The following is a 16,402-nucleotide window of genomic DNA, read 5'->3' as shown; positions in this document are numbered from 1 at the left end:
GATGGGCAGAGGAAGCTCCCTTCCTGCCCTGGGTTTTGGATGGCACATTTGGGAGGTAGAAGAAAGAGGTGAGGCAGGAGCAAGAGACAGGTGAGAGCTGTCCCAGCAGGACATCCCCATGCTTGGGGTTAAAGACCATCCCCTCCATCCAGGGACACTCCCTCATTTTAGACCCCGCACATGTCTCCCTGGATCATTGCTCATCTCTCATGTCAGCTGCCGAAAACAAACCTGCTCCTGGCTCGCAGTCCTTTGCCCACGGTTGCAAAGGTGGGACAGAGACAGTTGTTCTCCACAGCACCTGAGGGACAGACACCATCCAGGGTTATCCCGCTCCAGTGAGCGTCTCTACCATACTAATCTCCTGGGTCCCATCCTTCCCCAAAGCCTTTAGCTGCAGTGATGGGCAGGAGCTAATTCCTCCTGCCTTGTTTCACACGCTTGCTTTCTGTGAGCAAAACCACCTTAATTTTTTTCCCTTGTTGCCACTTTTGCTGGACTATGTTCACCACGTCTATCTAACTGAAGGCCAGGGTGCCACCTCTTCACACATCCCCCTCTTCCCTCCTCATAACCAAGGACTTCCATCAATTAGCTGCTAAAAGTTAAACACCAGCAACAAAACAACAACAAAAAGGTCTTTATTTCAATGACCAGAAGATAATTTAATTCAAAGAGTACAGATACTAATACAATCCCCAAAGGCGCTCCAAGCAAATGGGAACAATTTGGGAGTCCCTTCCCAAAGCAGCCAGGCAGCTGTTGCTCTGGTCCCCAGCTCTCCCCCAGTGTGGCTATGGGGAAGAGCCACATCTCTCCCCTGCATCCCCTCATGCCACCCCCTCACTGGAGGGACCCGCAGTGGCCCAGGGAGCTCCCACACCTGGGGAACGGGCAACTTGGGGTGTAGGTGAGGGCCTTGGAGTGGGGTGGAGGTGTCATTGAGAGAGCTCACATTGACCCTGCGGCAAAGAAAGGCACTTCCCAAATTTCAGCGCCACCAGCACACACACACCATGGTACCACGAGGCATCCCTCCATCACCGCCCCTGCCCACCCCGATCAGACATCCCGAGGATGTAGCCCCTTGGGGGAGTTATGGTGCCCCACAGACAGCAGCAAAGTGTGGGAGGACGTGGCTCAAAGGCAGAGGACCAAATGCAGCTTTGAGCTGTCCCCAGCCACCCTGTGCTCACTCTGGTCCCTGGGAGTGAACCCCCAAAGCCCCCAGCCTCCCCTGACTGTCGCTCCAGGGAGGCACTTTGCTGAGAGGAGGGACTGAAACCCCTCGCTCCTGGAGAGAGCAGGACAGGGAAAGGTGGTGGCCCTGGGCAGGGACCTCTCCAGAGCTGTGTCCAGAGCCCCCTGCCCCAGGCTCAGCCCAGCAACACATGCAAGAAGAACCATTACAGTCCCAGTCTGATTTTCTCTCCCCCACACACACCCAACAGCCCACTGAGCCCCCGTATGGGTGGCAGAGCCTTTGGGAAAAGCAAGGATAAAATTCTGAAAGCAATGTTAATCCAACAACTAAGTGGATGTCACTCCTAAAATTTAACCCAAAGCCACTGAAATTATGGATGAGAGACAAAACATCCAAATGTTCAGGTTTTCCAGGGAGGAAAGCCTAGTCTGTCCAGGGGGATGCTCTTTTCCCTGTGTCTAGAGACAAGCAGCTGTCAGGCACTTGTAGGTAGGCACTTGCTCCCCTGACATGGGCTCACAGCCTTAGTCACCCACTGGTCCTACCTCTTCCCCTGAGGTTTGGCTCCCTATGACTCCATCCTGTGCTTTTTGGGGGGATCCTGAACTGTTCTGGGTCCGAAGTGCAAAGATCTGACCTCAGCTCAGATCCTGATTTTCTCCTGAGGATGCAGCAAGTTCACAAGAAACAGTGAACATGGGAAAATTGCACTAGTCAAGGAGCAGAAAGTCTCACAAAACCACTCCCAGGCTTAACCCCCTCACCCCATCAGCTCCTTTCCAGCCCCCAGATCTGACCATGCAACCTGAACCCAGCCAGAAGCCTTTTTGGCTGTGAGGAAAAGTACCAATGCTGCCAAATTCCCTGCTTCCCACAGCATTTCATGGCAGTGGAGCCAGCAGTCAGTGAAGCAGCCGACAGCCTCCGGCATGGGGAAACTGCTGGTGAGTTTGGCACTGCAAACATGGCACAGCACCAAGCAGAGCGGTGGGAAAGGAGACGTCCAGACCCAGGAGCACTTGGAGAGCAGCATCTCCTTGCTGTGTGGCCATGGAGGTGGTCAGGAGCAGGGCCATGAGTTTCAGATTAATTTAACCTTTCTTCTTGTTGGAATAGAAATTAAGTCAAAGTCGTAAGTGGAGGCACAGTCATCAGCTCCTGAGGTTGGGCGAAGCCACCAGGACCTCTCTGCCTCCCAGTGCCACCACTCCTAAGCATGAAAATCTGCTGCACAGAGCAGGACCATCTACCAAAAACCCTAAGCTGTCCTTCAAAAAGGAAGAGACAATATTGGCACTTGGTCCACTGCCCTAAGGAGAATCCTCCTTAGCACTGAACCAGCTCAGCAAGTGATTTTGGTTCCTGAGACACAACCCAGCTTTCCATCCCAGTCCCCGCTTTGGTGGCACAGCACAGCACAGCACAGCCACATCACCGAGCAGCTCCCGGAGATGGTGCGGATGGTGTGGTGTCACTGCCGGTGCAGCAGTGGCCCCGCTGAGTCAGGCAGAGGGTGCCCAGCTCATCACTGAGGCCACTTTTGGGGAGGCTCAAACCACAAGCAAAACCATGAGGCAACACACAGAGAAACCCAAGGGGTTGCGGGGTCTCCCCTTCAGAAAGGACGGGGGCCGGGGGGCTCAGACGCGGCCCCGGGGGTTGTACTCGAGCAGTGGGTGGCCGGGGGGCGGCTGCTGCAGCAGGGAGGTGAGGATGCGCTGCAGCTGGGTGAGGCGGGCACGCAGGGACGTGCTGGAGAAGAGGTTCAGCTGGTAGGACGGGTCAAGGGGCAGGATGGAGATGAGCCACCAGCACCACGTCGGGCCATCTGGCAAAGCCTGGAGGGGAGAAAAGGAGAGATCCTCAAGTCAGGAGCTGCAAGGGGAACACGTGGCCTCTGGACAGCATTGCTGAAGGGAAACTTTTGCTTTTGTCAGGATGGCAATGCCAACTCTGGCTAAGGTGTTCCTCTAAACAGCACTTATGTCTGTCCAGGCTCAAAATTGCTGGATAAACTTATTTAATTTCCAGACAAACATTCCTCAGAGAATCTCCAGATACAGATTTATCCAGGAAAAGACACAAAGAAATATCTTGTGCATTTCCTTGTTTGAAGGCATTGCTTTTTGTGAAAGTCATCACTCAAAAGGTGAGGTGCGGGCCAGGCAGGCACAACCGCTGGGCATTGCTTTTGTAAATCGGCTTTTTTAAAACCTGAGCCAAACTAAGAGGGAAACGCTCAATTCAGCTGAGGGAGGATGAGTCATTTTGTAATTTTGAGCACAGCACTGATGCGACTGCTGCCCAGGACAGCCTTAGCCTTGGACAAGCCAGTAAGAGCATATTTGTAACGATCCAGACAGGAAACACTTTCTTAAAAGAGTGAAAGCTAAATTTGGGGATTTTTTTTCTCCAGCATCTGAATTTGTTACAGCAATTTAATACGCAAACTGGGTCCTGCCTTCTTAGCTTCTCACCCCTGGCCAGGTATGGCTGTTTTAAAGGAGGAAAATAAGAAAGGAGACCACAGACTTGCTGAGCTGTGGCGTTTGTTCCTTTGCCCGTTTGTTTGTTTGTTTTTCTCAAGTGTTTTCAAATCCAGACAGTTCAGTTTCTTGGTTCCCACTCAGGAAAAGACTCTGGGAAAGCTTTTAAAACTCAGTGCTCAGTTTCCAAGAACAGTTTAAAAATTAAACATTAAACAGCTTTAACAAACCAGCCCTACCATCTCCCTCAGTGAGAGGTGCCATAACTGGTAATGGGAGTGAAACACAGGGTTTGTTTTGCTCATCTTGGGGGTGGCCAAGCAGGGTGGTTAGTGCAGGAATGATGCGGCTTCAGGGGCTCTCTTGGTACCTTTTCTATTCAGAGCATCCCTTCCCACAGGGCATTACCTGGATGTCCTCTTCCTTCTCCGGCAGCGGCCCATGCTGCATCAAAACATGCCTGGAGGCAAGGTCTCCATGCTCACAGAACCGCTGAGCCAAGCAGTAGGTGCTTTCATGCAGGCACTGCAGCTCCTGCAGCTCCTCCCCGGCCACCTGCATGGAAGGAAGAAGGATGCATGTGTCCATGGCAAAGCTCTGTCCCACCCCAAGCAGGGGCTTTTGCCCTGGCCCTGCCCCTCACCTTCTTGTCCTCCAGGTACTCGATGTCTGCAGTGTTGTAGCCGTCCCTGTGTCCACGGCTCAGCACCCGGAACCGCCGCTGGCCGATGGTGTCCACCAAGGACCTCCCGTCCGCCAGCAGCTCGATCTGCCGGATCTCCAGCATGCAGCCGTAGTCAGCAAAACTGGAGGGAGCCAAGGAGAGAAGAGAGGGGCTGAGCTGGGATATGGGTGGTGGGAGAGCTGCTTCTCCTGAAGGCACCATCTCCAAGGAGGAAAAGGCCCAGGAATGAGCTGGCTGGGAGGGGGCAAATTTAAAGATTCACTCAACACTGTTGAGTTACCACTTGCTGCTAAGAGGGTGGGGAACAGCCAGCACACTGCCTGCACTCCCTTGGATTTGCCATATACTAAAATAACTTTGGTCCTTATACTGCCCTGATGTCTACTGGTCCTGAAGAGACATCCTCCCAAAGCCCAGAAAATGTTATTTATCTCATTTCATTTGAACAGGACCGAAGCATGGTATGGATATGTCATGTAAATACAGGTATTTAAGAGAGCACTTGGGTTAGGAGCCTGGACACTGAGCCCATCTGAGGTCTGGAGGTGCCACCAGGAACATAAGGATGGCCACACTGCATCAAACATAAGCCCATTTGCTCAATGTCCCCTCATAGCTTGTTAGGGACAAAGTATGAGAAATACAGTAATTTTCAAGTGCTCACTAAGAGAAGCTGTAGGTCACAGCCAGGGAACCACGCAGCTCAGAAATATCCTGAGCCAGAAGCTGTTCCCAGACAGCTTTAAGAGCCACTTTAAGCGGCTCTTTTAAGACAGCTTTAAGTGGTTTAAGAGCCACTGACACCTTACCCAGGAGCTCACCTTTTCCCATCCTCGTATATACACATGCCGAACCTCCTCGTGCCGGTCTCCTGGCACCGCCGGATCATGAGGCGGTAACGAGGTTCAAAGACATGCAGAGGGCAGGCTATTCCAGGGAAGGACATTGTGCATACAAAGATGGGGATGTTGTTGGTCAGGCTGAGGGATAGGAGAAGAGACCACCATGAAACCTCCCAGGGCAAATCCCATCCCAAAGGCACCGCATCAGCTGATCCTCCCAACCAGATCTGTCCTTTACCCCAGGAAGTGATGCTGCAGTGGGGAGCAACACCAAAGCTTCCACTTGGCTCACCAACAGCCCAAGAACAGACTCTGCCCACAAACAGCTCCTTGCAGAGATGCTCCCTCATCCCCAGGTACCCCATGGGGGATGTGTGCACCCACCCGGCACTGCTGTGACATGGTCCTAGAAATGGGACGGCCATCAGTTGAGCTGAACCAAGTCGGAGCAATGGTATGTGGTGTGGACAGTCCCCTCGGAGCACCTCCCAGCCCCCGTGCATACACACACACCAGAGCAGGTCCCCACTTACTTGGAGAGCTCTGCCATCTCTGCTTGGTGCAGGTCCCGGCGCTGGGCCAGCTGTGCAGGGAAGGTGGCCAGCATGATGTCCTGCAGCAGCACGGTGGGGCTGTAGTTTCCGTCCTTCAGGTACTGAAAGAAATTAGACCCAGAAATAGGTTGGAGAAGAGCAGGGGGGTAGTCCTGAGGCCCTGCCAGGCTCTAAGTCATGCTCACTTTTATTGGACCTGAGGGTAATTTTAGATCAGAGAAAGTCACGGATAAAACCTATTGAGGGATGTTGAACCATCTAACAGGATGGGATGTCACCTCCACTGAGACCTCCAGATGCGGCTCAGACCCAGGGTCCATCCAACACAGTGTCCTGTCTCTGACAGTGATGCAGCCATTGTATGACAACCTAATTTCCCTCATGGTCTCATCCGAATCCCTTTTCATTAAAGATTAAATCAAATCTCCAGGCTAGCAGGTTTTCCATCCATTTCCATTTCTAAAAGTAATTAGCATTCACTTCTTTCTCTCTCTCTACCTCTCAGTCGTGTTTACAATCTCACTAAATCACTGTGGCATCTTGTGGAAATGAATCTCTTAGTCTTAATTATCAACTGTCTGGCTATTCCCACGTGAGTGGAGATGACACCGCCGTGCCAGGGAGCTGCTAACATCAGAGCATCGCTCCTTCCCACCCCAGCTCTGGGCACGCTGCCAACAGTACCCAGCTCTCCCCTGGGCTCCATCCTGTGGGACACAGGCCCTCACCTCTCTCAGGCTCTGTTTGCAGAGGGGACAGTTGGGCCGGTGGTCCAGGCAGCGTTCGAGGCACTCCTTGCAGAAGGTGTGTCCACACGGCGTTGTCACTGGCTCGAAGAACATCCTGCAAAGAGACCAAAGTTAACAGACCGCAGAGAGCAACATGGGGGAAGGAGTGCAGGAGACCCCAGCTGAGAGAGACTTCACAGAGCCTCTGTCCACAGAGCTGGGTGCCCTCAAACTGCTGTTCCCTAGGCCTGGCACAGCACCCTGCTCTGGAAACCCCAGCTGACCTCAGCCCCATGGTGCAGGGCATCCCACAAAGCCCTCAGGGACTGCAGAGGCCCAGGCTGGTGCTGCAAGGGTCAAGCAGGTTAGGGTGGACAAAGCCATGGATGCAGCTTCTGGTTATCCCCAGCCTTGTACCTGCATCTTCCTTCAATCACCTTGCTGACAGCAAGAGATTTTGCTTCCAGCAGGAATAAGACATTTCCTACATTCCTTCCTATCATTTCAAGGGAAATCTGCTGCCTTCATCAGCCTTCTGCACTGAAGACAATGATGCTGCAGGGATGCGATGTCATGGGAAGTTATCTCACAGTGTGTCTTCCAAGCCCTAGTAGTCCATGGCTATGAAACTTGCCTTCACTAAAGCTGCATTGGCTAAGGTTTGTTCATTACTCCTGTTCATTAAATGTAAATGTTCCTAACTGACTTGTTCCTTTAATTAGAAGTCTGGGCTCAGACTGCTGGACTTTCACAATGATGTAAGATGAGAACTGCCCCAGGCCAGAGCACTGCCCCCCATCCCTGTGGGGTCCCCATGGAGCCAGTCAGTACACACATGGCACTTCTTGGTCCTGGCAGGCTGCAGTTCCTCAGACACACAAAAAGCAGTGACAGGAAAGTGCCTCCTTTGCTCCAAAAGCAGAGCTGGCAGCAAGCACTCAGATTGCTCACAAGTAGCTCCAGGATCAGAAATGAAACGAAGGTGTTGGGAAAACCCTGCTCAGCACGGAGCCCTGACTCCTCCCGAACAGTTTCCCTGCTCTCAGAAGAGACCTAAATTCACCTAATTCAGATCAGATGCAGCCTTGACCTCTCTCCCCTGTGTCATTCCCCCATGCCATGCCCAGACCTGGAAAAAGCTGCTGTGACAGAGACCTTGACCGTCTTGCACGTCCAGTGGTGCAATGTCCAGCTCTCTGCCAGCAGCCACTTGCACAACTACTCGAGGTCTTGGGACACGCCAGAAAGAACAGCCTGGTTTCTGCATGTCCTGGGGCAGCACCCAGCCCCTCCCCAGCCCTGAGTCAGCAGACGGACATGTGCTCTACCCTGTTCCCTTTTCCACCTCCAGCAGGCACAGAGCTCAGAAATGCTCCCCTCTGGATTTGCAATATCCCCGTCACAGATGGGATTTACGTGGGGCAACGCCTTCATGTTCCAGCCTGCAGTTACAAAGGGCAACCACTGCCTTCAGTCTTTGACCCTGCTGAACATCCCCACCTCCACACAGATGGCCCAAGTGATAGAGACCTAACGATGCTGCGCCCTGAGACAAGGTGATTTGAGCTCTTACAGCCTGGCGGGGCAAAGCATGCCCCTATCTTCTCTTATCTCTACCAAAACCTGTGTTTCAGCAGTACTGGGGACTGAGTGTGCAATTAAGATGTGAAGAAAGACCCACAACAGGAAAGAAAACCCAGCAGGTGCTAACTCTTCATCCTAAAAGCGCTCCCGCCAAAGAACTCACCGTATGCAGAGGGAGCACTCCAAGTCAGATATGCTCAGCAACTCCCAAAGGGATGGCTGGGTATCCTTTGCTGCTGCTGTTTCCTCTTCGTTATCTAGTGGCAAAAAAAGAAGGAAAGAGAAGAAGATGCCCCATTTCAATGCTGAAAATTAATCTTTGCTTTCTGACCTTATTCTGAGGTGTAAGTAGTTAATTGTTATGCAAAGTGCTTTGAAGGTTAAAACAAAACTGCTAGAAAATGTGACATAAACCTCCTCTATTAACCCACCTGTGTTCATCCATTGCTTTTCCATCCGTGGGTCTCATGGTACTTGGTAGAGGAAGGCGGTATCTCCCTACCTCCTTTTGCAGGCAGGGAAACTGAGGCACTGAGAGGTGAAGTGGCCTAAGAAGCTCCCAGATGGAGGTCTCTGGAGACCTACCACAAGGCATCATCACTGCTTTATGAAACCCATATACATGGCATTAATTGAATTAATGCCAATGGAGGCGTCACTTCCCCCAACACATGACACACCGTGTCCCTCACAAGGGAATTTAAGTTCGGATTTAAAACCCATAGGAACCAAAGGAAGCCTCTCCCTGGCTCCACACGGGGAACAAGCCATGTCTGGCTTTAGCAAGAACTTTTCACCAAGCTAGACCCCAAGGTTTGGTGTAAGTTCACCAGCTCAACACAGGAAGATCCTCCTCACAGGCGTGAGAATCAGTGAATGTGCTGGTCAGAGCTGCCCCCGGGATGTCTGCTCCCTGAGCTGGCACACAATGTCAGCACCAAGTTTTCAGTGCCAAAATGGATTTTAAGCAAGTATTTTGCATGAGATGAGATTCTGGTAGATGCTCACCTACCAACCACCGGTCCTGCCTCTCTGCTGAAGTGTCTGGTTCCTGCTGTCGTCCCGGCTGGGAAAGGGTGGCTGTCCCATGGCCATGCTCAGTGTCCCCTCTACCATCTGCTGGCTCTCCCTCCTGATCCTAGACACAGCAAAGACAAAAGTGAGACCAAAACCTCTTCTCTGTTTGAATACACAGCCCCAATCACTCCACCGAGCCCAACTGCACCAGGAGGTTTCCTGGTGCGTTGCTGGGTATTAACATCTTGCATCTGCAGGACAACAGGAACACGTGGCCTTCACAGACAACCCGGCTCATTTCATGCTTAAAACATGGGTTTACTCTGTCCAGATGTACCACCTGATATTTGGGTGTATCTGAGCCCATTTTCTCTGATTTCTTCCTCTCCCTAAACCTTCCAAACTTATCTATAGAAGGCAAAGAGCAAAAGATGACCTTTCCTTAATAGCTGCGAATGGTCTGAATTGTTCTCAAATGTCGTTTTTGGATGGAAAAAAAAAAAATTTAAACTGACTTCTTTTATTTTCTCTGAATATAGTGTGACTTGGTTGTTTTAAACCCAATCAGAGTCTAAAATCTCACCAGAAATATTGCAGAATAAACCTGGGAAATGAATGGAGGCAGAAGGAGCGTCCTCTCTTTCCCCAGTCTCCACAGCATCAGCTCCAATGGTGTCTTTGCTCTCCTGCCCTCCACTCTTTGTATCTTCTCTTCCCAGCATGCAACCATGTGCACATGGCCATGGTCCTGCACAGCCTCCCCTTATCACACCTCCTTTCCCCTCATTGGAAAACCCCAATTTGGGATGTCCCACAGGGACAGTAAATCCCACCGCAGTCTCATATCTTTGCAAGCTCTCTTACCTGAACTTGTGGGGAGGAGGATGGGAACACAGGGCTCCCTCCATCAACCTGGGGACCAGTCGAGCCCCGGTGAGCAACACCTGGGTGTGCAGCAGCCGTGCATGGCTGAGGAGCATCCTCTGCAAGGATCTGCACAGAGAAAGCAGGGCTCAGGTGGTGTGGGGAGAAGGAAGCAGGGAGGTGGGTGGGCTGACAGGCTCCCCCTTTCCCCAAAGCAGCCTCATGCTCCCTGCAGGGCACATCAGGGTTACGTGTTTCAGTGCTGGCTGAGTTCTCTAGCAAACAAATACTAGCACATAAGGAAGAAAGCAGCATGAGCTAGCAAACAAAACGGTGTGTTTTAAGGGGTGGGACCCCTGTTCTCTACCACCCACGAAGAGCAGGAAGGGAGTGAGCTGTGGAGGGTACAAAGTCATTCCCCATTCCCCTGCCCTTTCCCTCCTGGAGGGCAAGTGTCTATTCATGGCATGAAACCCCCATGCTGAGGACACTGCTGGAGGCCCCACCATTGTGAGTGATTTTGGTACACAGGTGAGTGCTGATGTGAAATCACCTACAGAAAAGACACTGACTCTCCAGTGGCAGCTTTCAGCTGGCTGCTTTGCCTTGGGTTACTACTGATGCTGCCTCAAAGCCAACCTCATGCCACGTCCGCATCTAAATTCTGCAAAACCTCAGACGTGAAGATATGGACTGAGGAAGGGGAGTTTTGTTCATGGGTGAACCTGCATCGGAGCGATGGGAAGGCTCTTAGACCACAACCTGACTTCACTTGATTGTGCTGTCCAGAGCAGCACAATCGTGATGGACACATGTCCTTCAGAGGACAAAGGCATCTCCCTGTGTGATGCAAGGACATGGGTCCTCCACCATGGTACATCCCACGCACCTTCTCCATCTCTCTCCGAGCAGGATGGAAATGGGGACTGAGTGTCAGGCAGTGTTCCCATGCCATCAGGGCTTCAGCTCTCTGTCCCATCTTCAGAAGCACCTTCCCTTTCCTGAAAAAGCCCTGCAGAGTAGAAAAACCTGCGGTGACTATGAGACAGTGACCAGCTGAGTATGTGTCCCTTCAGCTCCCATGCAAGCCCCAAGGGAAACTGACTGCAGCCTCCCATCCCAGGCCAAAGCACCCAGACATGTCATTTCTCCCATGCTCAGACCTGCCTAAAAAAGACAGGTCTACCCAGAGCCAGGAACCCATAAAACAGGACTCTCCCAAAATGCAGCAGTTGGAAAAGCCAAGCAAACAAACCCTACAGAGACCTAGAGAAGGTGTCAAGGGCTTCTGCCTTTGAAGTTGAAAAACTCTTGCCAATGAGTGCTTCGCAAAGCAGAAAGCAAGCTCCAGGGTTGATTTCGCTAAGGGCAGCTCAGCCTCTGGCCAGCGCTTCCCTGAGCCCTCAGCTGCCATCCCGCACACCAGCACAGCTCCGTGCGAGCAAGGAGGGATGCGGTGCCAGAGCTCTCCTGTTCCTGCAACACAGCGCTTGCAGCCTGGATTTGCAACTTAATGGGTTTCACAAGTGTAATTCTGAGCAGGACGAATCCAGCAGTTCGGAGAATTCAGGAAAGGGGGAAACTGCTCCCATAGAGTGAGATTTGGCTCCAAGCGCAGCCAGTCGATGGGCCATCCCCTCTGCTCACCTCATGCTCTCCAGGCTCAGCCTTGCACACAGTGTCCAGGTCCTCCAGCGCCCGCTGGTGCTGTCCCAGTGCTGCGAATGCCTCTGCCCGGCACAGCCGCAGGGAGCTGGCGTCTGGGGCTGCAAAGAGAAATGCAATCACTCATGTAATGAATCCATGGTGAGGCAGTAGGGCTGGATGGTGCCAGGGAGATGCCACTGCAGTGGGATAGCCTGTGTGTCGCTGCCTTGTGCTGAGCACAGCCAGATTCTGTGCTTCTCTTGGGCAGGAGTCACTGGCCTCATAAGTCTCTGCAAGGAAGCTATTTCCTCTAAATATCTAGTTTTAAACTCTTAGGCTCTTCCCTTTGTTTTTCCCCATCTCCCCCACAACGGCCTCAGCCAAGGGGCTCCACCACTGCCTTGAGGTTCAGCCACGCTGGGATCTGGGCTCTCATCCATCCTTTTGGGATGCAGCAAAAAGGCTGTACCATACACATATTTCCTAAGGGGGCTGTTGCCACAGGAGGCTCCACAATGTGATTCATCCAGCAGAGCCACAATAACATGTTACCAAACAAGCCTGCAGCTGCAAAGACCTGCAGTTCCAGAACACCAGGGAGCCTCCTGGACCCACCTCACTGCCACCGCTCTCCCAAGGCATAGGAGGAGCTGGGTGGGGGGGGTGCAAGAATCTGCCCCTATCACAAGACCCAGGGTTTTCAAGTATGAGAAAAGGTTGAAATTTCCCAAAGTGGAGAAAGCGAACTGAGCATCCAGTTCCTTGTCAGCAGGATGTCACTGATGGGATCTCTGTGGTGGGGGAGACACTGCTCCCTCAGATGCTGCTGGTCGTGACATCCCAAGCATCACGGTGCCCCGCACGCTCCTGCCTGCTCCTAAATAACAGGCAGTGAGACCCTCTTCTCTCCTGCCTCAGAGAAACCCCATAAATACTCTCCTTTCTACCAGCACTGACAGCAGGGGAATTGGGGTGGGGGCTGTCAGGGAGCATGGATGAACAGCACCCAAAAGCCCACACAGTGAGGCTCATGGAGTAACCACGTGTGGTAATGTTTGCGGGTTTGAACCGTGGATGATTCCCAGATCCAACCCGTTATATCACAGCTTGCCGCGGAGGTGACCTACATCCACCGCGCTGCTGGCTTTCCAGCTAAGGCAACGGGTCCATGCACCCAGCCCTGTGTACCACCCCCAGTGCTGAGCATCACCAACAGGATGCTGGCTCTGAGGCCAAACCTGCAGCTCCCTTGGAGCTTATTTTATTATGTTAGTAGGAACCTTAGGGCTCAAATCGGTAAATGTGGGTACTTGCTGCTCTATATCCCATCCTACAAGCATGCATCCAGAGATGAAATATTCCAGGCCCTAACAACAGGTAGAGAAGGACAAATGGGTACAAAGTCTAGAGGCTTATTTTCCACGTGGGCAAACCCATTTGAACGTTTGCACAGGCTGGCAATAAAGCAACCGATTTGGTGAAAACAAGATGTGTAAAATGGGGCTATGAATTCTGCATTTCTCTTCTGCTGCAGCTATTTTTGATCTATGATATCATTAGACATTGGGGATATAAGCCAGCTGGCGGCCCCGGCGGCTGATGAGTGACTGATAGTTCTCCCCAGCCTCCTGGCTCCAGGCATGTTGAGAGGCCTCCTGTGTTACGCCTTCAGTGCTTTTTTTTTTGTTTCTTTTGTTCACTTAGGAAAACAGAAGATAAGAAGTTGACAATTCATTTTCTGCCAAGCAAAGAGAGCTGCTCTGTGGGCTGGGCTGAATGGGGCACTGCAAACTGGCCCACAATGTGATGTTGAACCACAAAAAAAAATCCCGAACGTTCTCATGGGTAACACGTAGTGGCTATGTTTGAAAGTGAAGGGAGACCCGTAAGAAGTTGAGCACCCTGAAAGTGGTCTGCAGGCTGCAGGAGCTGGAAAACACATCCCGAAAGCATCACCCATGTGGCTGAGCCTGAGCAGCACTACCAAGCGCAGGTTTATGGGAGCTGCACCTGGGATTGCAATTTCCTCGGTTGTTGCCCTAAACTGGACTTCCCCTGTCCTTTGGGGAACGGAGAGTGAAGCAAAGACCGAGGACAGAGCTGCTTTTCCTCTTTATACTCACAGAGGCTTTTTGAAAAGAGATAGATAATTGTATACCCCACTCAAACAAAAGCCTGGAAAGGAAAGCAGTACTAGAGAACCGTGTACATGCATTTGCATTAAAGGATGGGTGAGCAGAGTATGCGACTGTTGCCTCGGGAAGTTGCATAAAGGGACCTGCTTTCTACCGCCAGCACCAGGATGGGCCAGCCCACTCAGCCCTTCAGTTCTAGGCGTATCCTGAACCTCTGGCACTTTTCTCACAGCAGGTGATGAATAAGTGTCTGTGCCGGGAGGAGAGCTGACTGCTGTCATAGAAACACCGCTGGAGAAAGGACCTTCTGCCTCCACTGTCCCAACCCCCTGCTCCAGACACATTGTATAACCCCTTTTATTTAAGCATTAGTTTTCAAGAAATCCACTTACAGCCTCACCCCTGGGCTTGATCCTGACTCTACAGACAATGTTTTGCCAGAGCGGGTTGCACACCCTGCTCTGTGCTGTGGGGCTGCTGCAGGAGCCCAGCCAAGGCTGCATTCTCGCCAGGGTCTGGGTGCAAGGTCACATCTGTCCAGGACTGGAAAAGTCCCAACCACTTTACATAACGGCCACCCCCAGGCAAGTCTCTTTCTCCGACTATGAAATATTGCTGGGTGGCAAGATGCAAGAAGCTGTTTGAGGGTCTTTCCTCTCCAGCCACTTGCTAATGCCAGAAGCATGTGGCCGATGGGGCACAGGCTGTGTGCCCTGCCCTGACAACAGCCCTGGCAGCTTGGATGAGCAGTGGGGCTTGCCCAGCCACCCACCCCCTCACATCATCCTAGGACACCTGCAGCCATGGGAGACATGCCCAGCAGCAGGATGCCCCCTCCCCATCCCCACCAGCCTTTCCAACACTACCAGTTTCCAAGTTATCCCAGCTCTGGGCTGTGCAGGCTCAGAGGGCACTGGGGTGCTGGGACAAAGTGACCTCCATTGGTACCCCCCTCTCCAGCACCACATCCCTTTCTCAGCTGCAGGACTGGCCCCTCGCACCCAGCATCCTCACCCCTTGGGCCCAGTGGTGCTTACCCAACTCGACTCCTTTCTGAGCCATCCTCAGCGCTTCCTCTGCATCCCCACGGGTGAGACGGTCCCGGACATGTGCCACTAGCCAGGCCAGCCGGATCTCCCGCTCCACGCATTTCTCCAGGAGGCCGCAGAGCACCACGTTGCACCTCGCCGTCCCAACGCCCAGCAGCTTCAGCCTCTCCTGGCACAGCGGGCAGCGGGGGGGCAGGGCCCCCCCAAGGCACGGCTTGCAGAAAGAGTGACCGCAGGACACGGTCACCGGCTTCCAGAGGAGGAGGAGGCAGGAGGGGCAGCGCAGCATGTCCAAGTCCCCGCTCCCGGGCCCGAGGGGCTGCCGGGCGGGGCTCTCCCCCCGGGATGGGGAGGACGAGCTGGGAGGCCCGCGGCTCATGGCAGCAGTTGCAGCCGGCGAGGGGAGCTGCCCCTAGGGCTGGTGGTGTCCGCACACTCCGGCCACCGCCGGGTCCCCGCGCATTGACCCGCTCCGCTCCGCCCGGCTCAGCCCATCATCCCCGCCCCACCCGGCACAGCCCGGCCCGGCGCAGGGCTGCGGCTCCCGGCACGTCCCGTCCCGTCCCGCCTGGCAAGACCCCCCCCCGAGCCGAACCGGCGAGAGCCGCCGGTGGCGGAGCTGCCGGTGCCACCATTGGCCGCTGCGCTGCACCGCCCCGCCCCTCCCCGGCCGCGTTTCATAACGGAGCCGGCGGCGCTGGGGCCGCCGCGGAGCGGGGCGCAGGTGAGGGGGAAGGTGCTGTGGAGTAGAGTCGGGCACGGGGTGCTGGGGGCTCCTGTGCCGATCCCCGGAACGGGGCGCGGGATGTTGGGGTGTTCTGGAGCAGCCGGGGTGTGGGGTACAAGTTGGGGCACTTGAGTGTGAAGCCATGCAAATGTGTGGGAGAGCTCTCTGGACTAGCTGGGGTGCTGGGTTCCCAGGGGGATCTGGGGTGCTCTGAAGTGGGGCCAGGATGCAAAGTGCTGGGGGATGTTTTGGGGTGCCCCAGAGTGGGGCCAGGGCACTTTGGAGCCAGCCTATGGCATGGACTACCTGGGGTGTCTGGGGTGCTGTGGAGAGGGGCTGGGACACAAGGACTGGGGGAGACAGGGTGCTCTGGGATGGGGACAGAAGGGTGGGATGCTCTGGGGCACTGGAGACCTGGGGTGCTTGGGAGCAGTGTATGGCATGGGGTTTCTGAGCTGGCTGAGGTTCTCCAGAGCAGGGCTGGGGTGCAGGCTGTTGTGATGCTCCAGAGCAACTGGGGCTGGTGAGACTGGGGTGCACCAAGTGCTCCTTTGCAGACTCCACCATGCAGACTCATAATGTTAGAATGTTTGGAGAGAATGGATGTCCTTCCAGTGTAGATGGGAAACTGCATCTCCTCCAGATGCTTTACTTATCCAGAACTGGACTAGTTCAGACCCTGTTTGGGGAAGGTCTCCTTCTCACTCGCAGACCCCCGGGATGGGTTCTGTGTCCCAAGGGAGATGCATCCCCCCCACCAGGCAGCCATACAGCCAGGACCCAGCAGTTCTTACATAGCAGGTGCTGAGAAAAACAGCTTAATGAGCCAACTGTGAAGCTTAGCAGATCAGATTTTATGTAAGGATGATGCACATTCCCT

General features: G+C 53.6%; 1 protein-coding gene across 1 annotated transcript; it reads right to left on the bottom strand.

Annotated features, from left to right (window-relative positions):
• Window positions 1–625: 625 nt before the first annotated feature.
• On the bottom strand, window positions 626–15,374 carry LOC136107930 (LON peptidase N-terminal domain and RING finger protein 1-like). Its single transcript, XM_065849342.2, has 12 exons — window positions 14,784–15,374; window positions 11,612–11,730; window positions 10,854–10,976; window positions 9,965–10,093; window positions 9,092–9,221; window positions 8,247–8,340; window positions 6,500–6,614; window positions 5,751–5,872; window positions 5,197–5,355; window positions 4,334–4,496; window positions 4,099–4,245; window positions 626–3,042 (listed from the first exon to the last, which is right to left on the bottom strand). Exons 1-12 carry the CDS (start codon window positions 15,172–15,174, stop codon window positions 2,845–2,847), a joined length of 1,890 nt encoding a protein of 629 aa, XP_065705414.1. The 5' UTR covers window positions 15,175–15,374; the 3' UTR covers window positions 626–2,844.
• Window positions 15,375–16,402: the final 1,028 nt, after the last annotated feature.

This window comes from Patagioenas fasciata, chromosome 14 (assembly GCF_037038585.1).
Source record: "Patagioenas fasciata isolate bPatFas1 chromosome 14, bPatFas1.hap1, whole genome shotgun sequence".
Lineage (NCBI taxonomy): Eukaryota > Metazoa > Chordata > Aves > Columbiformes > Columbidae > Patagioenas > Patagioenas fasciata.
The sequence above is the reverse complement of the archived record's forward strand: the minus strand, read 5'-3'. Positions and strand labels throughout refer to the sequence as shown.